We start from the raw sequence: 26,469 nt of genomic DNA, 5'->3' as shown, positions 1-26,469 counted from the left end.
GTATTGTGTCTGTCATGTTATGTTTGAATATTGTCAATTTAAAAAACAAACATGTTTTTTTTAAATGCTATTTTTTCCTATGTTTTTAGCTGTCCTTATTTTTATCTGTATGACACCTTGAGAGGAAAAGGCAGAGCATTATCATCATCATCCCTCCAAGGATAACCCGAATACCCTTTAGACCAGTGTTTTTCAACCACTGTTCCACGGCACACTAGTGTGCCATGAGATGTTGCCTGGTGTGCCATGGGAAAAATTGAAAAATTCGAAAGATTTAAAAATAAAGTATTTTATAATTTTTCATATTTCTGTTTACTTACTATTTCATAATAAAGTAATTATAACATACTTTCTTCGTGTTTATTTGATTCCTATTCAAGAGAATTACTTTATATATAGTCAATATAGGCACAGAGTTAAATTTTTTAACATTTTCTAATGGTGGTGTGCCTCGTGATTTTTTTCATGAAACAAGTGTGCCTTTGCCCAAAAAAGGTTGAAAAACACTGCTTTAGACAACCTGTGCATGCCACTATAAAAATGAGTCTTCCAGGTGCCACGCAAGACACCTTTTTTCTAAGGTGCACCTTTTGCTATAAGCCCCCCTCCATCCCCGCAATTGAGAGAGGACGAGAAGGGGCCTCAGCAGAAGCCAGATTTCCCTAATTCGTCCCTGCCCTGACTGATGTACTGTATTCCCATAATTTGAGGGGTGTGGTTTTTGTGTGTGCTAATGGGTTCCACAAACCAACATTTGCAGCGTAAAGTCATTGCGAGGATGGGAAGGTACCGCTTAGGGGGCTTTATTTCCCAATTTCCTTTATATATCAGCAACACACATATATATACACGAAGCAATAGGGGCAGGCTTCCCCCCCCCTCCCCAATGTTTGCCGCGAGCTCGCGAACCTCGCGCGCCCCGCAGCGGGCGGTTGGACACCGACGTTTCTCGATTTACACATAACGGGAACACGAAGCCCCACTTCGAACGCGACGCGCATGCGCCCGCGGCCGGAGAGAGCGAGCGAGCACGAGAGCGCGTGACTGGATCGCTCCTTAGGAGGGCGGGGTAGCGCAGGCGCGCGCGCGCGTGCGTAACAATACGTGCGCTCGCGCTTCCTTCCCCGCTGCCCGTTCCGTGACGGCGGTTGCCATAGTGACGGGAACCGAACGCCCCCCCCCCACCGCCCAACCGCCGCCTTGCGTGAGGCCCTTGCGGTTCTTTCTTTCAGCCCGCCTTTTCCCCTTCGCCTTCTTTTCCCGCCCTCCCCTCGAAGGCCGCGCGCGCGCGCACCCGCGTTTCGTGAGGGAGAGAGGGGAGGGGAGATGAGATGGCGGCCGAGGGGGAGGCGGAGGTGGAGTGGGTGGTAGACAGCATCGCCGGCTTCCTCCGCAGCCCCGCCTGGTCTATCCCCATCCTGGAGTTCGTGGAGCACAAGTGCGAGGGTGAGAAGCGACCAGGGGGGGGGGCGGCGGCTGAGGGCGGGCGGGTAGAGAACCACCTCCCATTAATATATAGGAGGAAAGGCGGGATATAAGGAAATAAGAATAAGCGTCTCCTTCCCTCACAACCTTTCTCCCCCACTCCCCTGAGGGGAATCTCCCTGCAGTCTTCGCCCTCCCCGGTTTTAAAAAAACCTGTTTTTGTGTGTGTCCCCCCCCCGTTCCCTCAGAAATGTATGTAAAGAGGCCCAATGGCACTTAGGGACCAGGGGAGGCTGCGGGAATGATCGTCGTTATTATTGTTTATTTGGGGCTGATTCAGTTCGCAAGGGCGCTTAGAAACGAAATCCCTTCAAAGCGCGTAAAAGGGAAATCCTTTCCGGGTAGTGCAAGTGCCAAACCCCCTAGGGATGCTGACCAGAAGGGGTGTTTCTTTTAATTTCTGGACATTGTAGATTTTGTACTGACCTGATGCAGGTAACAGTCTTTTGCCTTGTAGTTGTGTGATTCGTGCTCATACTCCATTGGGATGGCCATTGGCTATATGCTGAGACGTAAAAATAAAATTCCCATCGTTGTAGCACGCTTGCGGTTGTACCCCCTCCAAAAGCAAAATTAAGTGCACGTGTCAAACCCGTTGGAACAAAAAACCCCAAGTGACGTTTCTGTTGGGATGTAAAAAAAAGGGGGGAGCACCTTTATTTTGGACTTGATTGTGCACATATTGGTTATTTTGTAGATTTCTGGTGTATGCGTAGGAGGTCCTAAAATCCCTTAAGTAGAGAATCACACAGAATTCAGAGAAGTTGCTATGAAGGTGGTTATATGACATCAGAATTACAGAGCTGTCAAATCACCCATAACCTTTTCATTTTGAGCTTCTCTATCCACTTACCTTACAGTTTTTAATAGCTTTTGCACTGAGTCACTATTGCATTTTGCTGAGGCAGATACTTTTATGACTCTTAATTCTTTTGGTGGGAGATAGCTTACTGTTGTTGACTCTGTTCTGGTTCGAACATTTCTAGAAAAGCTGGAGGCAGATACTAGCTAGACTAGAGGGTGTGAATTTTGTGAAGTGGGCAAGAAAGGGAATGTTTGGAATCCAGGATTTTATTATTTTTATTTAAAAGAAGTGTTTATGCAACCCTTTAAAATTTTCCTGAAGTATTTTGTTTGGAGAGCAAATTTAAACAGACTTGGACAAATCCAGTTTAAGATATCTGCATATGTAAACAGGTTGTCCATGTGTTTATTGCTTTGCTGGATCAAGGAGTATGGGTATTAACAGAACATGAGTTTGGAATGTGCATGTATGTCTGCCATTTCTTGCTTTCAGTAGAGTAGGCATTTCCATTCATGTTCTGAAGCTGTTCATGGCATTTTTAAGCATGCGTGGCTACAGCAGGATTGGGCTGATTTATTTTGTAAAATAAAGGCTTTTAAGATTGTTCATCCTTTACTTGTTAAACTGTGAGTTGCTGGCTCTTAGTTTCAGAAAGGTCTCCCCATTAAAAAAATACTGCAGCTACATTGTTTAAGCTTGAGCCTGTATTGGGGTCACTCACCTACATACAATGAGATTCCAATTTGATAGATAATTTAGTTATTTTATAATGTTTAAATTGCGTCCCAAATAATGTTTCTGAAGTTGAGTATGCCAGAAAACATAATATATTAGCAATAAATATATGCATAGCAATTTAAAAGCAGATCTTAAATACATCAAAATATACAAATTGTGTATACAGTGTGAAATAGCCACATCAAACTTCAGAGAAAGCCCTCTTAAAGTAAGTTTTCAGCCTTGTCTAAGTTCAGTAGGGAGCAGCTGATTCCAAATATATAGCATGCAGTTAGTGCACACCCTTCTGAAATGAATGAGGTTTGCAAGTGCAACAACAATATGTTTTAAAGCATATATTAAAGCAAAGATATTGTAGTAGTTTGAAGAAATTGCTAGTTAGTCATCTTATTTTTGTTGTTGGATTCTTAGGGGGGAAAGGGGAGCTCTATAACCTCACAACTGTTTAGCAGATGGCTCACTGAAGATCAATGGGGAACAGAAGGAAGCATTTACTTCTTTGGGGGTTTTTTTTTGTTAGCTGGAAACATTTTGAACTGCCACAAAATACTTCTTAGTTATAACATTTGAAGTACAGTTGTACCTTGGATCTCAAACGCCCTGGAACTCGGATGTTTTGGCTCCCGGTTTGCGAATGTTCTTTTGGAACCCTAATGTCCACTGCAGGAGTTTCTTGCAGCCAATCAGATGCCACAATTTGGTTTTGGAAGTGAAACAGACTTCTGGAATGGATTCCGTTTGACTTCCAAGGTATGACTGTATGTCCTTCCTGCAGGCAAGATGAAACTGAATCTTTGTTAGGTCTCTGTTAACAACCACTTTGTTTTTGGAATGATTTGCTTATTCTGAGTGTCAGAGAAGTTAGCTGAATTTTCATCAGAGCACTTCTGGATTTTTTGTAGATTATTATATTGTTACTGTACTGTATTATTCTATTGTCCGTACAGACAGCTATTGTCAGGACTGCCTCCAGGTCCCAGCTCACAGAGGACCAACGCCCAGTTGATTTAATGTACAAAAGTCTTTATTGAAGTTTAGTTTCCATTTCAAACCCCAGAGCGTGCAGCCCTACGTCTTGACTTCAGATCGGCGAAGTCCCCTCTGAATCACTACCCCTTCCGCACCAGTTTAAGATCCTGGCCCGGCTCCACCTCCTCCGCTGTTCTTTCCTCCTCTGGGTCCTTCTGCCCCCTGGGGTTTCCTCCCTTCTGGACTCTTCTGACGCTGACCCTCCTGAGTCTTGCCCTTCCTTCCGGCGGGCTTTAGGACCTGGCTCCCCATCCTGGCTACCTGCTGTGCCGCTCGCCTGTACATTTGAACTTGGCGCGCGCGCCCAGCCGGTAACCTTCCTCCTGACCGTTCCCCCGCTCTCCGATGTGGGCGTGGTCAACCCTGACTCATCTCCTCTCGCTGGTGGCGAGAACACTGTTCCTGATTCCTGGGACTCCTCCCCCCTACTGTGCTCTGGTGGGGAAGCTGGTCCTGATTTCCAGCTGCTGCTCAAGGAGTCCCCGCTGGCCCCTTCCTTCTGGAGCTTCCCCTTTGGCACCCCCCTCGCCCTGGCCATGGGCGCTCCCTTCTGTGAGTCTTCCGATTCGCTGGTGAGACTCGTGGAATCTCTCTGACCACTGTCACTGCCTACTCCCCCCTCGGATTCCTCCTCCTCGCTCTCCATTTGCTCCCTCTCCTGTGTCTCTGCTCCTGAACCCCTGACAGCTATCTTACATCAAGTGTTGTTAAACTGAAGTATATTGTTGCCTAGGCCTGCTGCTTGAAACAGTGTTCTAGTTTCTTTGGGTACATTTTGAGTGAAATTTATGATTTGGGATTTTCCAAATTGTGCATCAAGATCCTACCAGGATTGCTGAAAAGAAGAGTAGACTTATGGATTTCAGTTACAGATAGGTAGCCGTGTTGGTCTGCCATAGTCAAAACAAAATAAAAAAATTCCTTCCAGTAGCACCTTAAAGACCAACTAAGTTAGTTCTTGGTATGAGCTTTCGTGTGCATGCACACTTCTTCAGATACACTGTGTATCTGAAGGAATTTTTTAAATTTTGTTTTAAAGTAAGATCTGTACAAGGTAGCATCATTTGAAGTGGGGTGCCCTGAAATGCTGTGTGATGCATAAGCAATCCAGACATTCAAAAAACGTTGTAGACAAGCATTTGCTGAAAGCGACAGTGATGTCTCTAAGCTTGCCATAATGCCAGGGTGGATTGGAAGAGGGAGATCAAACATCAGAGTGGGAAGAGGGAAAGTTCTACTTTGACTGACAGGTCAAGCTTGCAATCAGAAGGAATAATTGTATTTGGAAATAAAATCTCTTCTAGTTCTTCCCACCTGAAAATCAATTTTAAAGAAACCTAGGGCAAAAGCCTTTGGACCTGTCTGTCCACAATTTGGTTGGTTTCTTACTCTCAGATTGCAGAACATCTGGACACAAAACACCAGGGGAGATTAAGCATTTCCTCTTGTTACTTACACTAAAACTGTGCTAGTTGCCCTTGCAGGAAAACCACTGCAGCTATTCATGTGAAATCTGATTTGTGCCCTCAGAATTGAGCAACCTTGCCCACACATTTCAGTTCCACAGCAATAGAAAAAAGTTACAGATATCAAACTTTCAAGTGTGTCCAGCACAAAACCCTTTGGTTTTGGCAGGTTTTTGGAGGAGGTGAGAATGCCTGCAAGTTCCATCCAGGTCTGATAAAGGAATGGGGTGGGGGGAGTTATGGCCTCAAAAAGAAATCCCAATCTCAAATGGAAAGGTGGGGAATGTGGAAGGCTAAGTGGAGCCTGAGCTGAATTGGCAGCCCATGAAGCACCTTGGACTGAGTTGGAATGTGTTTAGAAATGCTGAACTTGGGCCCAAAGGGAATCTTGTGGTTAATACATACCACTAGTGTAAGTAAGGCAAAAAAAGTAGCTTGAGGGGCTGAATGGGCATAGGTGTTATATGCCAGTAGAAGAGAAGAAAGCAGAGGGGTGTATGTGTCATGGAGGATGTGATAAATCTGGAAGTGAGACACAATTGCCTGTTGGATTGGTCATCTAATGTTATGAATGGTCTTAATTTTTTATTTAGATAAATTTCACTATACTACGAATGTAATTTTAAAAGATTTCTAGTTGTAGATTATTTTGGAAACTTTCTTTGAGAATTCACATTTTTTAAAAAAGTAAAACTTATCTCCTTAGTTTTTGATGAAGAAGAAGAAAGCAAGCTGTCTTACACTGAGATTCATCAGGAATATAAAGCTCTGGTGAGTAGTGGTTGTTTCATTTTCACGTTTTAAGAAAAATGTGCTATTGAAACAGGAATGGTTTGTGCACCACTTCTGGCAACTTATATATTCCTATGAGTATTACATTTTTTGAAAATTAGCTGAGTCATGGTTTAATGTAAAAGAGCTATTGTTCTGCCATCTTTGAGTCTTTGCATTGTGCTTAGTTATCATTGCCCTAGTTTGTTGCAGATGCTCTAGATTGAAGAAACTGTATCCTTTTATTTTGTGCTGAGCCTTTATAGCCAGAACTTGATATTGCTGTGGTTATATGACCGCAATCAAAAGCAATTGCCTGCATCTTTTTTCCTGCTTTCATCCCATTCAGTCAATCATTTCTATAGCCATTCTTTTCTTTCTAAAGATTAAAACTATGGCTCATTGCTCCTGTGATAGAGTCTGAAAATAAGATTTTAGGAGTGAGCTCCTGTTCTACTTTGTCTTGAATTATGTCATAATCTGGCACATCCAAGTTCTGCTGTTTCAGACCACTTAGAATTATTTATATTTGTTGTGTTCCCATCACAGCAAGAATATTAGCAGCAGTTGTCCTTGCATATGTACCTAAACTGGAAAAAAGTAGTGGAGGGCTGGAGAGGAGTTACAGAGGGGAGCAACAAGAAAAAGAGCACAAGAGATCATTCTGCCAAGCTCACTAGTGGGTGGCAAATGGCTGAGAGCAACTAATGTCTGTAACTGAAAAAATGGAATGTGGGAAAACTAGTAAGCCAATTACGCAGACATAAACCATGATATGAACAGCCTGTTTGTGATATTAAGTCCTCATCTGGAAGCATCCATAGTGTCTTAGTAATGCACAGTGATAACTATCCACCTGAGTACTTTTTTGGCCTTGTCCTCCTTCTCTCCACTTACATCCCAATACATACTGCCTATGATGGCTTATACAGCACCACCACCCCTTAACTGTCTGGGTATTCTCCAAAGGCCTCCATTATTTCTGCATTATTGATCCCTAGGCCTTGAACTGCCGCCTCTGCATTTCCATATCTCTTCATTCAGATTCCTCCTCAAAACCCACTTTTTCATTAAACCTTTGGGCACAACCCCCATAGTTCCTATTCTGTATTGTAGCTAAGCCTAAGCAAGTGCAACTGAAATCATCACATATTATTTCCCTAATTCCTTCCACTTTCCTTTCTCTCCTGTTCCAGTGTTGTTTTCCCTTTATTGATTGCAAATCTCAAATTCCAGGAATGTACTCCTGTATTTTGTAAAACATCATGCACATATATGCTGCTATATAATTTAAGAGAAATAGGGAAACTTGGCAGCAGCAAACGCAGTAAGCTAACTTATGTACAATGACTTACATTATTTGTTATAAATAAATAAATATTTATATCCCAGTTTAAAGGAAGGGGGTAAGGTTCAAGGCTATAGAGAATTGTGGAATAATCTTTTCCGCCATCCATTTTTTGCAGGTTGAAAAGCTGTTAGACAGTTACCTTAAAGAAGTTGGAATCAATGAAGACAAATTCCAGGAAGCTTGTATGTCTCCTCTTGCCAAGACTCGTACCTCACAGGTAAATTTTCTTTTAGCAAAATTAAAAAACAGTCCTGAAGATATGTGATTGTGTTCCCTTTGTATATATTTTCATTTGTATTTTTTTTAAAAAAACCCTCCTGTGTCAAACACACACAATGATATTTCAGTTTAACAGAATGCACACATTGTATATATAAAACCTCACAAATTAAAAGTCAATGGGCTAAAAAGAATGATCATTGAAGGTAACAGAACTCATGTTTAACAGTATGTTTAAGACTGCAGCCCTTGTCACTCAACTTTCATCCAGAAGCTGAGAAAAAAGTGAACTAGTGGAATACTAACGATGAAAGTGTCTTAGCAAGTTATCTGTAGTTTGGTTCCCCGGCAGTGGTGAAAAAGCACATAGGATCAGGTGCAAGGGGTGCTGGTGTGTTATTGCCAGTTTCTGGTTTTGTAGCTGCACTACCTGCTTACTCAGGATGTACTCTCAGTGCTGCATATTATGTTGATATTAACATGCAGCACAATTAAATAATATACTAATTAAAAATACTTCTTACTATCCAGGACAATTGCAAACACTAAGTGTTTCTGCAGGCACATATGAGCACATACAGTAAGTATTGATGCAGGAAGAGCAAGCTATGGCTGTGCCTCAGGCTGCCAGTTGGAGGGAGGCTAAATAGAGAGGCTTGGAGGGCCAGAGATTCCCTAGTTCTGATATAAATGTTCATTATTGTAACCTCCTGGAAACAGATATTTGCACACCTTCCCATGAGAGAGACTAGATGATTTCCTGTATTCCAATATTATATATAGTCTTGATTTGTAGGAATACTTGGGTAAAGGACAATGCAGTCCTGTTTTAATATCTTATCAGAAGTAACTTTCATCGATTCTGTGGGATTTACTCCTACGTAAGGGACACAGGTGGCGCTGTGGGTTAAACCACTGAGCCTAGGACTTGCCGATCAGAAGGTTGGCGGTTCAAATCCCTGCGACGGGGTGAGCTCCCGTTGTTCAGTCCCTGCTCCTGCCAACCTAGCAGTTCGAAAGCACATCAAAGTGCAAGTAGATAAATAGGTACTGCTCCATTGGGAAGGTAAACAGCATTTCCGTGTGCTGCTCTGGTTCGCCAGAAGCTGCTTAGTCATGCTGGCCACATGACCTGGAAGCTGTACGCCGGCTCCCTCGGCCAATAAAGCGAGATGAGCGCCGCAACCCCAGAGTCGGTCACGACTGGACCTAATGGTCAGGGGTCCCTTTACCTTTAAGGTGGTATAGGAGGAAAGCTATAAAGCCGTGTAGGTGGTGGTACAATAACTTTTTCAGAACTTTCCTCCCTAAATTTATACCATTGCAGTAATGTGGGACTTGAGCCTGTTTAAAAAAATTGATCAGATTGCAAATTTGTTTGCACTGTAAGATTTAAACAAATGAGCGGGGTATAAATAATACATTATTATTATTATTATTATTATTATTATTATTATTATTATTATTATAAAACATCTTTTCTCACGCAGGCCATCTTGCAGCCAGTATTGGCAGCTGAAGATTTCAGGTTGTTTAAAGAGATGATGGTCCAGAAAAATATTGAAATGCAACTGCAAGCCATAAGAATAATTCAGGAAAGAAATGGTGAGTAGCGGCCAATGAGAAACTTGTCTTCCCATTTCATCTCTTCATTTGCTGAGACCAGGGGTGGCTTCAGGTTTTTCTGAGGCAGGGAGCTTCAGCGGGCTCAATGAGGCATGGGCAAGTGGTCAAAAGCGGCATGAGACACAACAGCGAGGGAGTTGAAAGAATAGCATTAAAGGGGCAAGATACTGAAGGCTAAGAGGGCGGAAAGAAAAAATATTTTGAAAAGGCAATGAGAGCAGAGAAGGGAAAGTGAAGGCAGGAAGATAAACAGAGGAAGAAGATAGGCTAGACTGGGCAGAAGGTGAGCTCTTTCTGGGTTTTTCTTGTTCTCCTCCTTCCTGTTGCTGCAGTCAACGCTCAAATGAGCAGCCCAAAATGAGAGGGGAGCTGAATTACATACTCTGCTTTTTCCAAGTTATTTGTACCTTGGTTATGTTATAGTTCAGAACTTAACTGGTTAAATTCCCTGGTGTGTGTCACCTGCTAACGTCAGCTTACAGAAGCTGGGCGGAGACAGAAGCTTTCAGAAGCTAAGAAGGAGGAGTTTTTCCCTGTACTTTCACTTCCCTCTGTGTATCTGAGAGGGAGACATGTTTGCAGCAATGGCTGCCTGCAGTGACGGACCTTTGATGCTGTAATGTTTTAATAAAGAGCTGTATATAGGCACACCTGTCTATGTATGCTTGCTTGGAGAAGTAAGGCTGCTTTACACGCTGCGTGTTTCTACTCTGCTAAAAAGCCGTGACTGAGAGAAGACAGCAGGGCTCCTTGGGAGTTGTTGCGCAGCTCTGGAGGAAGCGTGCCGGACCCGCTGTAAGTGATTGATGCGGATCGTAAAGCTGTCTGAGCTACGGCTCCTTCGGTCTAGCCCAGAGATCGATTTCCCCAGAGGTTATGGGGTCAGACAACGCTCGTAAAGCAGTCGGTGTGAGCTCCGGGAACGCTTTGAAGTCAGCGTGGGTGCTGGAGAGCAAGAATGAATGATTGCCTGCTTTCGGAGAGGCAATGGTGGCTGCAGAGACTGAGCTAAAAAGCAGCTAAAAAGCTGAGAAATAGCTGGAAGCTGAGACGCAGCTAGAAATCGTTTTTCCACGGAAGCAAGAGCCAAGAGAGACGGCTGCTTTGGACGCCCAGCTGGTACTGAGTTCTGAGTAAGTACAGCTTGAGGGGCCCCACGGGAAAACGGGAGAAGATGGCCAAATGCCAGAATATACCGCTGGAAATGCTCACTCTAAAGAGTTGGGCAACGTGGTCCAGACAAATAAGGGGATGGTTCTTGGTCGAAGGGCTCTGGGAAGCAAGTCAATGGGAGCCAAAATCATCACCCCTTGGCCGGCCAGCAGCTGGAGCAGGAGATGCAAGCTGTGGGGCTGTGTTGGCTGAAGAGAGCCAGAGGCTGCAAGAGCTAGAGATGCTCAGAGCATGCGTTGATGCATCACTGAGGCCTCATTTGGAGGGCGTAACGACAGCGTGGGCTGCCTGGAATTTGCTGAAGGGCTTGTGTGAGGCGTCAGCGAAAGGCCAAAGCCCTGGAGGAAGCCCTGGGGGGGCTGAAGGATGCCCAGAAAGCCCAATGGGGGCTGGGACAGTGTTGGGGAGCTGTTGTAATGCTTCTACACGTACACGTCTGTGTGATGGACTGAGTCCTGGAGAAGCTGGACTGGCAGGCCCTGTTCCCGATGTCTTAGCCTCTAGGAGCGCTAGTGAGCAGATCGGGGGGGCGAAGAGTTCCAAAGGCAAGTTTAAACAACTTTCGCTTTGTGCTGAAGCAGAGAGGAGCTTCAGGGGGGGCCAGACTGGTGGAAGGCACCGTTCCAGAAGGAGGAAGGCCAGGCCAGCTGGGAGGAGCCCCGGGCAGTGTTTTTCCACTGGAGTTCAACGTCGGCGTGGCAGTTGCCCCCACCGGAGCAGAGAGCCGATGCAGGATGTTGTGAAGGACTTTTCCCATGGGAATCAGGCGGGTTTCCATGGCAACAGGCCTGGCCAGCCAGGCAGGCGTGCAGGTGGCCGTAGTAAACAGCAGGGAGAAGAGTCTTATCAAGTTTCTGCGAGTATGGCAGTGTTTGACGACGGCCAAGTGGAAAATTCCGTCAGCTTTGTTATAGACTCTGCAGCTAACCGCAACATGGTTCCAGAGACCCCTGCAGTCGAGAGGTGGAATTGCACAGCAGTTCCGAAGGGGCGAACTATTAAGTTCGCGAATGGACAGAAAACTAGAGTTCACAAATGTGCTAATGTCTTTCTTTCTATTTTACAGGAGACGGTGGATTTTTGTGTTGTTCCGGACGTTCATCACTGTTTGCTATCTGTGCCTTATTTGTTAAGTAAGGGGTTCAAAGTTTGTTTTGAAAATGATGTCTGCACAATCTCCAAAGAGGGGAGGTTACTGGCCAAAGTGCGGAAGGGACAGAATGATCTTTTCATTCTTAAAACGTCTCTTGGAGGTGAGGGGAAGGTTGAGAAAGCACAAGCGTTGCGTGCTACAGTTCCCAACCAACGTGCTACAATTCCCGCTCATCATGTTACATGTGCATGCGTATGGCATCAGAGAACAATTCATGGGTCGGTAGAGGACTTGCAGACTCTGCCCGAGGTTGCCACGGGGTGTAGGATTCAAAATTGTGGAAGTGCCATTGATTGTGACACTTGCAAGCAGGCAAAGGTGAGAGGGTGCAGTTACCCAAAGGTGGAACGTGTGGCCACTAAACCTTTTGAGCTGGTACACATAGATTTGGCCGGTCCTGTCAAGGAACCAAGTCTAGGGGGGGCCAGGTTTCTCCTAACTTTTTTGGATAATTTCTCGCAAAGTTCCTGGGCTCATGGTCTCAAATCCAGGGAGGATGCAGCACAGCTGATCAAGAGCTGGATTGAGGGGGTGGAACAGAGGTTCTCCACCAGGGTTCAAGAGATCATCAGTGACAGAAATGCTGAGTACACTGGTTCTGCGTTGCAGAAGTTCTTGCAGAAGAGAGGGATACGCCACACAGTTAATTCACCCCAGCAAGGGGGGGGGGCAGAGCTGAGGAGTGGAGCTCTGGTCAAGGCTGCACAGGTGATGCTGAAAGAAGCCAGGTTGCCTCCTGAGTTTTGGTTGGAGGCTACTAGGGCTGTGTCATTCACCTGGAATCGTGTCTATAACTCACTGGTAGGTGACACACCGTTTTCTCTGTTGAATGGCCGCAAACCCCAGGTTCACTTTCTGCGGACTTTTGGGACTCCTGCGCTTGTCGCTTTGCCTAAGGCTTTGCAAGGGCCAGATGGAGCCAAAGTCCAGAAAATGATCTTCTGTGGGTATGAGCCAGATGCCCGTGCATGGCGTTTTGCTTACCCATCAGGTGATCAGAGTAAGGTGCTGATCAGTAAACACGCTGAGTTCTTAGAGGAGGGTGTAAGGTCAAAGACTCCTGTCAGGCGTGATGTTCTCTCAGATTGTCTCTCTGACCCAGAAGACAGTTCTGATGAGGCAGAGGAAGAAGGGGCTGAGGCTGCTGATGACGACCAGGTCACTGACCAGGGTCAAGAGCAGGATGTGGCATCTCCACAAGTTGTTAAGAGACAGCCCAAGAGTCAGCCTAGTTCTCCTGTGAGTGTAATGGAGAGGATTCGAGGACGCTTTAAGTCAGAGGGTGAGTTCCATGATGCAGAGGATACACCTGCCAATCAAAGTGAGTCAGGGGGAACACCTGAGTTTGTGCCTAGGAGGTCCAGTCGCACAACGAAAGGTATCCCACCAGAGAGGTATCAGGCCACAGGTGCGTGGGTAAGTTTCGCACAGTGCGATTCTGAGAGTTGTGAGGTGATTCCACAAATGCCAAACAGGTATGCCAAGGGAGGGCACAAGGCATTGGGGAAGGGATTGATCTCACAAGGTGTTACTGAAGATGTTGCACAGGTATCACGCAGGGACACAAGGGGGGGTGTTATAGTTCAGAACTTAACTGGTTAAATTCCCTGGTGTGTGTCACCTGCTAACGTCAGCTTACAGAAGCTGGGCGGAGACAGAAGCTTTCAGAAGCTAAGAAGGAGGAGTTTTTCCCTGTACTTTCACTTCCCTCTGTGTATCTGAGAGGGAGACATGTTTGCAGCAATGGCTGCCTGCAGTGACGGACCTTTGATGCTGTAATGTTTTAATAAAGAGCTGTATATAGGCACACCTGTCTATGTATGCTTGCTTGGAGAAGTAAGGCTGCTTTACACGCTGCGTGTTTCTACTCTGCTAAAAAGCCGTGACTGAGAGAAGACAGCAGGGCTCCTTGGGAGTTGTTGCGCAGCTCTGGAGGAAGCGTGCCGGACCCGCTGTAAGTGATTGATGCGGATCGTAAAGCTGTCTGAGCTACGGCTCCTTCGGTCTAGCCCAGAGATCGATTTCCCCAGAGGTTATCCCACAGGACAGCTTGGGATCGTTGAAAAGCATCTACTGTACATAATTCCCTTTCTCCTCCATTCTTGAAGGAGCTGGGCTTTCAGTCATTTGAAAAAGAGGGGCAGGGAAGGACTTAAATGATGGATAGTTCTCTTACTTGACTGAATTTGTATGAAGCAATATCTATTAATTAAAATGCCTTTTTCTGTGATCTGTTTCATATTTCTTTTAATCCAACTGTAAAATTGTCTGTTAGGTTTGTTATGTGGGATTCAAACAGAGTTCAAGATGTTGCTACAGATGCTTGAGTTTCCAATCTCTCTCTTTCTTTAATAATCTTCCAAGGTTTCTGTAACAAATGTCTTTTTTATTTTACACATATGGAGATAATTCCAGTGGAAATCACCTAAAAATGATCACTTCTAAAAGTTCAAGTTTCTGTGCACATTTTGACAATCAGATAACAGCTTGTACTTCATCTGTGGAAAACTGAATGTCATCCTCCTTTGACTCCTCTTTCTTTGTTTCTTTTTTAAACAGGTGTGCTACCTGATTGTTTGACGGATGGGTCTGACGCATATACTGAAATTGAAGAAGAGGAAATGAAAATATTAAGGGAGGTACTCAGGTAAAAAGACCCTTTTTGTTTTGTTTCTCTAACAAATTGTGCCTCCCAAGTGCCTATTCTGAGAGTTGGGAGAACCTCCTGAATTTCATGGGCTGGGGCCCAAGTGGTTGAGGGGAAAAGGAGGGATCCCCCAAATTGGGCACATTTTGACTGTCAGGAGAGGCTGCTCGTTGTTCCTGCATTGTGAGTGAGCAGATAAATAACTGAACTGTTGAAATGTGTGTTCCCTCATTCTGTTTTGCAGAAAGTCAAAGGAAGAATATGATCTGGAGCAAGAAAGGAAAAGAACTAATGAGGTATGCCGAAGTTCAATTGAATTAATCTACTCTGTGAATGTAGTGATGTTATTATTTAATTACAGCTCTATAAATCCAGCCTTCCATCAAATACATGTGCTTCTCATCAGGCTTTGGTGGCTTAATAAAATTACCAGCATATCCCTGTTACATATGCTTTCTTTGCAACTCTCATTTCCTTTCCCTTTTTTCTCTTGTGAACTTGATGACATGGATATGATGAGTGTCCCTTTATCACGCTACTGAGCAAATCGTTCAGGAAGCTGACTGATGATGGTGTGAGAAAATATTCTGAAGTAAAGGCTATTTTTAATGAATCACAAAGTAGGTGATAGATGGTGCTGCAGTGGAAGAAAATATTAACTAATCATCTACAGGCCCTAATGAAGGTAGACAACATCTGGGTGGGGAGAGAGATTCCATATGGAAGACACGCAGCATTCTGAGATCAATTTGTCAGGATGTCTATTAAGAGCCATGAGAACAGCCTTGTCCTATTGGTTGGGAAAGTTAGTGTCTCATTCAAGGGTGTTTATCTGGAATAGAATTAATGCCTGTCTTGTATGTGCCTCACTTTGAATGTGCTTTAGAGGTTGCTGTTTTCTCCATTCATATTTCTTAGCATGTTCCTGGTGCTTATATGCCAGCAATACCTATGCATGAATATGAGCGCCCCCTCCCAGAAATCAGTTCTTAAGCACAGAGGAAGTGGCAGTTATTTTGTCTTAACAGCAGCAATAGTGCCTTATGTGGTGGCTTCTAGGGGGGCCCTCACTCTCTGAGAGGTCTTTTGGATATGTGTGACTGGGGAGACTGAAGCGAGAAGCTTATAATAATAATAATTTAATAATAATTTATTATGTATACCCCGCCCATATGGCTGGGTTACCCCAGCCTCTCTGGGCGGCTTCCAACAAAACACTAAAATATAATAACCTATTAAACATTAAAAGCTTCCCTAAACAGGGCTGCCTTCAGACGTCTTCTAAAAGTTTGGTAGTTATTTTTTTCTTTGACATCTGGTGGGAGGGCGTTCCACAGGGCGGGTGCCACTACTGAGAAGGCCCTCTGCCTGGTTCCTTGTAACTTGGCTTCTTGCAGTGAGGGAACCGCCAGAAGGCCCTCGGCACTGGACCTCAGTGTCTGGGCAGAACGATGGGGGTGGAGACGCTCCTTCAGGTATACTGGACCGAGGCCGTTTAGGGCTTTAAAGGTCAACACCAACACTTTGAATTGTGCTCGGAAACGTACTGGGAGTCAGTGTAGGTCTTTCAAGACCAGTGTTATATGGTCTCAGTGGCCGCTCCCAGTCACCAGTCTAGCTGCCGCATTCTGGATTAGTTGTAGTTTCCGGGTCATCTTCAAAGGTAGCCCCACGTAGAGCACATTGCAGTAGTCCAAGCGAGAGATAACTAGAGCACGCACCACTCTGGCGAGACAGTCTGCGGGCAGGTAGGGTTTCAGCCTGCATACCAGATGGAGCTGGTAAATAGCTGCCCTGGACACAGAATTAACCTGACCTCCATGGACAGCTGTGAGTCCAGAATGACTCCCAGGCTGCGCACCTGGTCCTTCAGGGGCACAGTTACCCCATTCAGGACCAGGGAATCCCCCACACCCACTCACCCCCTGTCCCCCCAAAACAGTACTTCTGTCTTGTCAAGATTCAACCTCAATCTGTTAGCTGCCATCCATTTCCCATACATGAGTGGAGAAGATCATAAGGGTTAAAGTATAGCCATAGCAGAACTTCCCATGTTTTAAATGAGATCAAGCACACTTACCTAATTAATTTGTGAAAGCATAATTTTGTGAGAGTATAGCATTTGTCAAAAACCATGTTTTAGTAGCTCTAAGACTGCGAAAAGCTATATGTGGCTTTGGCTGTACTTGTTTTTAGTGTCTTGAGTGCATTACTTGATACTGTTCTATTATCTCTCCCCCCCCCCTAAATATATAGTCACATGAGAAACAGAGATCATCTGATGGTGCACACAAATCTCCAGGACATCTGAGTGAAAGTGCAGGAACTAAAGAGCCTGCTGACCATACTACAAAACATTTATCAGGTATGATTATCTGCAGGTATCTAAAATACAGAGATGAAAAAATATACAGCATAACGTGGTGTGAACCACTCAGGACTTTGGATTGGGTGGTCATAAAATATTATAAATGGGAATTGACATTTAAATGGGAATGCTGGGAGGGAAGAATTTTGATGCTTCAGTTGAACTTTGTGTTGTATGTTTGAAAAATGAAAAGCAGAGGCTCTTTGGAAACCTGGTATAGCAATTGTTCAGACTCTAAGCATGAGCAAAACCCAGCTGTCAGTTCATCCCAAGAGCAATAGCACCTGACATGCTCCAGAGGAAATTGGGATGGGGAGAAGAAACAGTTATTCTTACTGTAAATGGTATTGCTTCATGGATGTCAAGAGGTCTTCTAGCAGGCCATGCAGCTCTCCCTGCAGCTCAGACAGGAAATGTCTAAGTCTCAACAGAAGACCTTGCTCCTGCTTTCCTGTTAAGGCTCAGCCCCACTTGATGTAATAAACCAGAGAACAGACCTCAAAGATTCAGAACTGAAGGAGATGAAAAACACCGTGAACACTGAATAAAACCTGGTATTTTGTTTTTGATGGGTAAAGCACTTCACAGTGTTTATTTTGTGTGTTCTTTCTGCTCAGAAGACCTAGTGAAGTTAATGCAAATGGTTAAATTAGAGTAGCCTCATTTAATGTAGTGGACTTAGTTGGAATACAATCCATAAAATATTAGTATTTGGGAAGCCTTTAGGAAATGAAGAATTGTTTTTAAAATTCTTGCTCTTTGGTTAAACTCCATCAAGGTACCAAGATCCCTTACCTTTGATTTGTATTAGTATGATGAACGTATGATGGATTAGTTCCTTTCAATGTAAATTTAGGTCGAGAGGCAAAACACAAACACTTACCTACCCGGGAACTGCCCTCCGCCAAACTGAAGGAAGAGAGTCGGAAGAAAACCATAGGGAATGGCTCTGAATGTGTAGCAAAGCAAGTGGGGACTGAAGGACGTGTAAGCTGAATGCTCACTTCATTTAAGATAACTAATATTATTTAGTAGCTAGTATGTCATTTTGGATTACTTTTTGTATGGTATAGTTGTGTATAAATATTTAGAAAGTGTGATCCAGGGTTCCCCACCTTGGTGTTCAGGCATGATGGGAGATGTAGTTCAAATCATCTGGGGGGGGGGCACCCTGTTGAGGAATGCTGGCTTGAACCATTGGAATATCATTTACTGAACATCACAAGAACTAGGTGCCATATATAAAATGAGAACAAGAAAAATATCTTTCCAGAGTTACAATCTTAGGAAGGTAAGGAGAGTGGAATCAATAAGCAAAATCAGTTAGAATGTCAGAATGAAATGTTGAGTTTTGTCAGGAGTTTAAATGTGCTAATGGGAGAAGCCAGATACCAGGAAGTCAGTAGAATACGAGAAGGAAAAGGAACTCTGTGTACAAAGCAAAAATGAATAGCACAATCACAAGGAATGAGTAGGATGGATAACTATAGACTTCTATGGAGGAGGAGGATTTTAGTTTTTTAGATATAGATATTTGACTTTCAGCACACTTCAGCAGTATTCAGACATTCTAAGGAAATTTGATTTATTATGAAACACAATTCCATACACAACAAGGTATGTGTCAGCATAAATGTTAATGAGACACTGTCTCCCCCAACACTTTTAAAAGGGCACATGCTACAAACTGACCTTAAAGTTTGTAGGAAAAAATATGTAGTTGTAACTAGATTTAGAATAAATGTGCTCAGAGATTGAATTTAAATTTCATTGTTCATTCTCTTTTTAAGAGAGTAAGAAGAGCGTTGATGATGTGGTCTGTTGTTGGTCACGTGGCAGGATAGGGCAGACATAGTTAAACAGTTCAGCTGAGTTGAATTAAGAAGGCATCTGTTGTTCATATGTCAGTTTTATATCTTTTTTATTAAAAGAGAATGTCACTTCTGGAAATCTGAGTCCAACAGCCATGCATTCCTGTGTTTATGGCATCTTTGCAGAAGGTCTTGAAAATGTAATATATCCTGCAGTCTTCCTTCTCCTTTCACATATATTATCTTTAGTAGTATATTCTGACTAAAGATCTGCCAATGTATCAGACTAGATTAGGGAACAACTTTGGTATATACATTTTCCCTCTTGTATTAATTTGAAAGAAGCTCATTATGAAACCCCTTCCAGGTGAGCCTTTATATGCCTTGGAGAATTTAGAAAAGAAAGTACTACTTTGTCTTTTTAGGTGTACATTACACATGTAAAGTGTAAGTGTGTCAAGCATGCTTACTCATCAGGTACACTTATCAGGCAGCAAGGACCAACTGTGACTCCCAGTTGATTGTACACCTGGTAGCAAGCCTTAGTCTGCTCTGCATAATGTGCAAAACCGATGAACGTGTACACTCACTGCAAAAAATATTGTGGCTTGCATGTCACTAGTGATGCTACCATAGTTCTTAGCAATGTTCCACATTAGAAAACGAATGGTACCTGCTCCCTGAATTCTTCTCTAAGGTAAAGGGACCCCTTACCATTAGGTCCAGTTGTGGACGACTCTGGGGTTGCGGTGCTCATCTCGCTTTATTGGCTGAGGGAGCTGGCGTACAGCTTCTGGGTCATGTGGCCAGCATGACTTAGCTGCTTCTGGTGAACCCCAGAGTAGCGCACGGAAACACCGTTTACCTTCCCACCGGTGCGGTACCTATTTATCTACTTGCACTTTGTGCTTTTGAACTGCTAGGTTGGCAGCAGCAGGGACCGAGCAACGGGAGCTCACCCCGTCACAGGGATTTGAACCGCTGACCTTCTGATCGGCAAGCCCTAGGCCCTGTGGTTTAACCCACAGTGCCACCTGCATCAATTCTTCTCTAGCTTAGACGAAATCAATCCAGAGTGCTTGATGTTCTCTTTCTGCCTGTGGCTGGCTCCAGACCTCCCTTTCTACTTGCTTAAAGGCTACCAAAACACAGCAGCAATTAAAGTTCAAGGCCCCTGGCGGAATCCTTTTTTTGAAGCGGGGTAGCATCAAATTATTACTTGTAATAAATACCGTATTTTTTGCTCTATAAAACGCACCAGACCATAAGACGCACCTAGTTTTTGGAGGAGGAAAACAAGAAAAAAAATACTCTGAATACCAGAAGCCAGAACAGCAAGAGGGATTGATGCGCAGCAATCCCTCTTGCTGTTCTGGCTTTTGGGATAGCCATGGAATGCCTCTTCAGGGCAGGGGGAGCGTTCCTCCGGTGCCCTGAAGAGGCTTTGTGTTGCTTTCGCTGAAGCCAGAACAGCAAGAGGGATCGCTGCGCAGCAATCCCTCTCGCTGTTCTGGCTTCTGGGATAGCTGCGCAGCCTGCATTCGCTCTATAAGACGCACACACACTCCCCCTTTTTAGGAGGAAAAAAGTGCGTCTTATAGAGTGAAAAATACGGTACATTGTAAACAAACATGCTTGTCCTTCATCTCTTTTGTTTTTCCATTTTGTTGGGACTATATATGTTTTAACAATTAATCTAACACTCTTTAAAAAACAAAGCTTGCATTCTTTCATTCACAAATCTCTAATTGGATAAAAATACATTACAGAAACTATGCAATAAGTCTGCCTTTTTAAATTCTACTTACCAGAAACTATCAGAACTTGGAGCACAAGAGCTCAGGGAGCGTGAAGACTATCTAAAGCAGAAACGAGATGCATTGATGGCTTTGAAGAAGGAGTCCAAAACTAATATGCCGCCGCCACCACCACCACAAAGTACAGAGCAGAAAGAAGAGCTGTTACCTTCTAAGGAGGTAAAAGAGGAGAGAATGTTCTAACCAGCCAGTCTGCATTGGAGAAATGCAGGGCTATGTGCAGTTCCAAACTGATGCTTTGAATAGCACTGTTCAGTCGTGGGGTAGGCTGAGGGCAGGGCTGCATCCTAGCACAACTGCTCAGTATTCAAAGTAGGTCTGTGCTTAGTTCCTCATCTAGTTAAGGATATGCAACCACAAGCCTGTTTCCACAATTCCTAAGAGAGTTGAAATGGGAGCTAAGAAAGCAACGATGGTAAACAGACATGCTAAACATCCTTACAGTAATACTTGCATAGTACAGAGTTGATGCACGAAAAGGATAAAAGAGCTGGACCACTTGCTTCTATTTAATGTGCCACTAGATCTAGAGTGTACACTCTAAGGTCAGTGAGCTGATTCACACCTGTGTGTGTGAATAGCCCAACACATGCACACATGTAATAGCATGAACTTTTAATTTGCCTATAAAAGTGTCATTAACTATGCTACACTCCTCTATGCAGTTACTTTAGAGTAAGCCCTATCGAACTTAGTGAGACTTACTTTAGAGTAGACATGCTCAGGACTGTATTGTAAACTGGGAAGCGAGATAACGTTCACGTGTTCAGACCGCTTCACATTCTTGCAGCAATCCTGATGACAACTATTAGCTGGGGCAGTACTATTCCACATATGGCATGTGTCCCTGTTTGTTCTACTGGAGCTCTCAGCGGCTTTTGATACCGTTGACCATGGCATCCATCTGGGCTGCCTTGCTGGAATGGGACTTGGAGGCACTGTTTTACATGGACTCTTGCTCCTTTCTGGAGAGCCAAATCCAGAATGTGGTTGAAGGGGACTCCTGTTTGATGCCTTGGGGGTCCCTCAGGGTTCTCTTCCGTCCCACATGCTGTTTAACATTTACTTGAAAACATTGGGAGAGGCTGTAGGGCGTTCTGGGGTTATGTGTCAACAGTATGCTGATGACACCCAGGCATTTTTTTCCACCAACATCCAAGGATCTAAGCCTATGTCTGTCCTCAGTAACAGGCTGGATGAAGGTGAACACATTGAAACTTAATCTAGGCAAGAGAGACGTGCTCTTGGTCAGTCAGAAGGCAGAACCGTGAATAGCTATTCAGAAGATACAGGGTCAGTTTGGGTGTGCTCCTAGACTCAGCCCCCAGCATGGATGTCCAGGTCTCTGCGTTGGTCAGGAGTGCAGGTTTCTCTCTTAAATGTCACACCGAAAAGAGCTCCGTAACATGTTTGCCTTACAAACTGCCGAACCTACAATGTTCTATGCAAAATTATTCTTCCATACTTGATGGGCTAAAATCTTATGCACACTTTAACCAAGACAAAGTTACATTAAACTGGAAGTATGTCTATATAGAAATGCATAGTACTGTGTAACTTAGCAAAGGATATTGCAGTTTAAAATTTCACATTTTTATTTTTAGGGAATGACAGAAGAAGAGGAGCAAAGGTTGTTAAAGAAAAGAATCCTTGCAGCAAAACTTAAAGAAGAAGTTATTAATAAGCGATAGTTCAGAGAAGCTGCTTCTAGGAGTTGGGGACAAGAATGACTGTTTAGTATATTTAACCATGAACTGAATTCTTTGCTCACAAACATTGTATGCATTAATTTGATTTTCTATATTAAACATTAACTTTTTCTTGTTTTTTTTTAAATAGACTTAAATTAGATAAAAGTAATGATTTATTTTACTTTTTTTTTTAAGGTAGGCTTGGTCATTCCAAAGTCTTAAGCATCCAGCAGTTTAGATTCTTACGATTCCAATACGTATTGCTGAATGTGAACACTGTAACTCTTTTGCTTGGTTTAATATTTGTCGGTTCTTTTGTCAAAAGTACATTGGTAGACTGACATTAAAGTGTTTAAACTTGTTTTGATTTTATATACAGATGAATGTAGAAGTGTCAAGTTTTAAATCAACAGGAAGTTTAAAATCAACTGTATAGAGCTCCAAGTGTTCCTTCCTTCTCACAAGATTGTCTTGTGAGACGGAGGTTTGGCAACCTTGCAAATTACAGGGCAGAAGTAGGCACATTGTAAATTTGCCTACATATAAATATGCTGTGTAATGTTTGAAGCAGGCTGAAGAAACAGAGTAAGCTAATATATTTTCATATATTTTAAGTGAACCCATTCAATATTATTTGTGCTTTATTCAGAACAATCACTCTCCCAGCGCTTCCGGCACCAGAAGGCTACCGTCTACAAATTTCCAACACAGTAAGAAACACAGCTCATCCACATTTCATGTAACTTTTTATTAAAATAGTATTTAACTGAGACATGTTGGCAGATGTAATCTTTTTCTTTGAAAAAAATCAGTTGAAGGGCCCCAGGCATTTGAAATGTGGGCTGTCCTGTGGCAAAAAGAAACCCACCATAACAAGCAGGAAGGAAGGTGGGAAGAAAGCACCTGAGGCAGACTGTGTAACTTGAAAGGGAGGAGCTTCATCTTACGCAGTATTTGTCAGCCAATATTCAAACGCTCCTAACTTTCCATGTCATTAAACTATTAATAAAAAAACTGATTGTTGCTATAGAAGTGACTCGTGGGGCAGGGCCTGCATGTGTTCTTAAAGCTCTCAACAGTCTTTGAAAATGGATGGAAGATGAGAGACCAAATGCGTTGGGTCCTTTTTCAATGAAAGCTTGGAGACAGGCCAGATGTCCCCACCTCATATAGAGCTTAAGAAGAAAATTGTTAGCGGGTTTGAGGGCAGGGGGAGAAGAAGAGAGAGACTTGCCAGGAATACAAAGTGAGCATATCAAACCTACATAGTAACACTGCTGAACCAGCCCAAATGTTTTGCCACCCACTTCCCTTCAAACAAAGGAGTCTTCAGCTGAAGTGAGAAGGAAGCCCCTATTTTTAGTTGCCTGGAGCCCCCAGATGGCAGAGATATGTCCTTCAGGCCATATTAACTGTCAGTCATTGCAACACACCAAATCAAATCTGGGAACATTCATTTCCCCCCGCTAGATTTGGTTTGGTGGCATATAATGATTAATTTGTACAAATAACTATCTCATTAAAATCCTCTAAAAAGGCAACATTTCAAAATCTGAATTAACTTACCATTTACAACAAACCAAACAAAACCAATAATTATGGAATTACAGGGTCACATTTTAATTCCTGAATTTTACAGTTCAGCATTAATATCACCACATGTATACAAATGGTGTAAAACAAGTACAGTGGTTTTCTTTTTTCAATACAAAATAAACTTCTGTTTCATGGAAAAACTATACTTCATATCTACACAGTCAGCCCATCTTTTGCAAACAATAGCTAAAATTAAAATTAACTACAAAATCTCCAAAACAGGGAAACTGTGTCAGTAACTGTTCCAGGAGAAATGGACCCTAACACATTGCAAGAGTGATCTATATGGTGAATTGCTGCTGGTTTCATAAGTTCATTATCACTCTTAATGCAATTTGTAGTTTGGGGAATTCTTTCTTCTGCATGATCTCAGATCATATATGGCCAAACTAACATTAAAATATTTACAGTTCACTTGCTCTCAAAATAAAAAAAGGTCTCAAAATGGTTGCCTCAATCAATTTACCTAATGTACTTTTTTTTTTTGAAATTTGCTTAAATACATGGAATGTGTTAAGAAGCAGCCTTTCTACTATCCCCCCACTCCCAGGTTCAAGGTGCTGCGCGTTGACTCCACCTCCCAATCATTCTTGGTTAAAAATGACTATGCCCCCAAAGCTTCTGGCATTTCACAGTACTCTTTCTTTTACTCTTGCAAATGTGAAATGCAGATTTCTCAAGGGGAAAAAATGCTGAAGCTAGCAGGGAGCAACTCCATTCGGCCTGGCTTCCCGTAAGATGCTACTGGTAGTTGCAACTCAGATGCTGCTTCCAAGCACTAGGGCTTATTGATGTTTTCTATATATTTTACTGTAAGCTGATGAGCCTTGGGTACCAGCCTTCCTGAACAGCCCCTTGTAGTCATCTTCAATCTTGAACCAAGCTTCTTTTTTCCTCCCAAAAAACTAGAGATGGGGGGGAGGGGGAAGAAACCAATTTGCCACTCAACATGCACTACGTAGCAGGGTGATGATACCCTCTGTGTTTTGGCTGACTGTGCAAGTAGTGGTCCCCAACTTTTGAATTCTTTTTTTTTATGGAAAGAGAATCATTTAAAAGAGGCAACTGCTTAAAAAAACCCACAATGGACAGCACCATTACAAAGTCATGTTACTAGGTTTGCAACTGAAGCCTTACAATTTTCTTCTAGCTTGGGGAAACCCTGCAATATCAAAAAAGTTACTTGTCCCATCCCCTCACAGAGCCCGAGATGTTCTTTTTGCTGGCAACCTGTCATCCAGGAGCTGATTAGTAACCCACCATTTCAGTTTAATTTTTAACAGCCCGAATGGCAGACTCGCTGACTAGAAAGAGATTAGGTTCTTTGGAAGCCTGGTGTTCTCAGAACTAAACCCTTCTAGTCGAGTTTCTTTTGCTACTCCTTGCATTCTCGTGTATTTTCCAGGGAGAAAGCTTTCTGTCAGACTATTTAGTTCAGTCACAGCATTTGAGCACCCTCAATTAGAGTTTGTTTCGGTATTCTTAAGAGCCAAGACGAGGTCTTTTCCTTGGGGATGTTTCCTCCTCTTCATCTTCTTCCTCATCATCTGGATAATCCACAAGGCCGACTAAACTTCCCTGTTGAAGGCAAAGAAAAGGTTCATATTGAAAAGAACTCTTGAGAACAATCTTGTTGCAAAATGACTCCCCCACTAGCTGCCAGCATATGCAGGGAAAACTAAGAGCATCACTTGGGGTTGCCTGATGTAGCCACTGGCTCCGACAAGAGCAAAGATTACATTTGATATGAAGACATGCATACCCGATGTATATATCTGCCATAATTTCGGAGAGTGAGGATTAGGCATTACTCCGCATGCAGAGAGGGGGAAAGTCCTTAAAGACAACAATGGTATGTTTCTATCTTATGGAATATGCTGCTGCAAGATGAGACCTTATCAATGGCTATTAACTATGATAGTTAAATGGCATCTCCATGCTGAGATGATGACTCTCTCACAACCGGATGGAAGAACTACTGCTGCATTTGGCTTTTTGGCAGTATCTGACGGACTACTGTGGTAAACAAGAGGCTAAGCTACATGGACCTTCGGCTCTTTTCATGTGTTATAGAGCCTGACTGCAGATGCAGCCACCGATTGTCATGAGTAATAATCAGAAAACATTATTAAACAGCAAAAGGATAAACTGATGCCTCTTGCAATTCAGATCTGCTGTGCTCAAAGCGTGCCCGAAGCAGGAAGAGTTCAACTAAGCATTAAGCCCTGCAAACAAAAGCCATTGGGCTGGCTGCTCAAATGTCCCACGTAACCTGGAAAACAGCATTATGAGATGCAGTCCCTGGTCAAGACATTCAAACTAGTGGAAATGATCCATTTAAGTGCATATGAAGAGCCCTGTGGGACCATCTAGTCCCGCATCCCATTTTCCACAGCATCTGGCTTCTGCAAGCACACTCCCCCCTCCTGTGGTTTCCAGCAGATTTTCATATATTTTTGACACAAGCCGGAATTTCTGTGGCCTCTATGGAACAATCTGAGCCCTAAAAATGCCACTGGAGTTCCTTAACATGACATGGATAATTCTGTCACTGGATTAATACTGTATTTTAAATGTATTACCCTGGCTGACTACCAGACATTTCAACTGATTAACATTCAAAAGCAGTATTAAAAGTACCACCCACACACTAAAGAGCTACAGGCGCATGAATCCCAATGTCAGCTCTCAACAAAATGCCCATCCTAATCAGCAAAGTTTTG

At 43.3% G+C, this 26,469-nt stretch overlaps 2 protein-coding genes across 4 annotated transcripts in view; one reads left to right on the top strand and one right to left on the bottom strand.

The window, feature by feature from the left end:
- The first annotated feature begins 1,162 nt into the window (after nt 1–1,162).
- On the top strand, nt 1,163–22,922 carry CFAP36 (cilia and flagella associated protein 36). 2 transcript variants are annotated; one of them, XR_014166252.1, is made up of 11 exons: nt 1,163–1,446; nt 6,230–6,294; nt 7,761–7,862; nt 9,355–9,469; nt 14,376–14,463; nt 14,708–14,759; nt 16,720–16,828; nt 17,688–17,818; nt 20,454–20,618; nt 22,064–22,237; nt 22,800–22,922. XR_014166252.1 is itself a non-coding variant. In XM_081904315.1 (10 exons), the coding sequence occupies exons 1-10, from the start codon at nt 1,332–1,334 to the stop codon at nt 22,148–22,150; spliced, it is 1,029 nt and encodes a 342-aa protein (XP_081760441.1). In that variant the 5' UTR covers nt 1,163–1,331; the 3' UTR covers nt 22,151–22,922. The 2 variants fall into 2 exon arrangements, 1 of the variants encoding a protein (XP_081760441.1); XM_081904315.1 differs by having other exon boundaries at nt 22,064–22,922.
- Nucleotides 22,880–26,469, bottom strand: part of PPP4R3B (protein phosphatase 4 regulatory subunit 3B) — a 30,468-nt gene continuing 26,878 nt past the window's right edge. For both annotated transcript variants that reach the window (XM_081903892.1, XM_081903893.1), the window contains exon 16: nt 22,880–25,324. In XM_081903892.1, the coding sequence (XP_081760018.1) occupies nt 25,229–25,324 (96 nt within the window). In that variant the 3' untranslated portion in view covers nt 22,880–25,228. The remainder of the gene's footprint in view (nt 25,325–26,469) is intronic.

Source organism: Podarcis melisellensis (genome assembly GCF_964234715.1).
Source record: "Podarcis melisellensis genome assembly, chromosome: 3".
In the NCBI taxonomy this organism is placed as follows: Eukaryota; Metazoa; Chordata; class Lepidosauria; order Squamata; family Lacertidae; genus Podarcis; species Podarcis melisellensis.
This window is presented reverse-complemented; position numbering and strand designations above follow the sequence as displayed.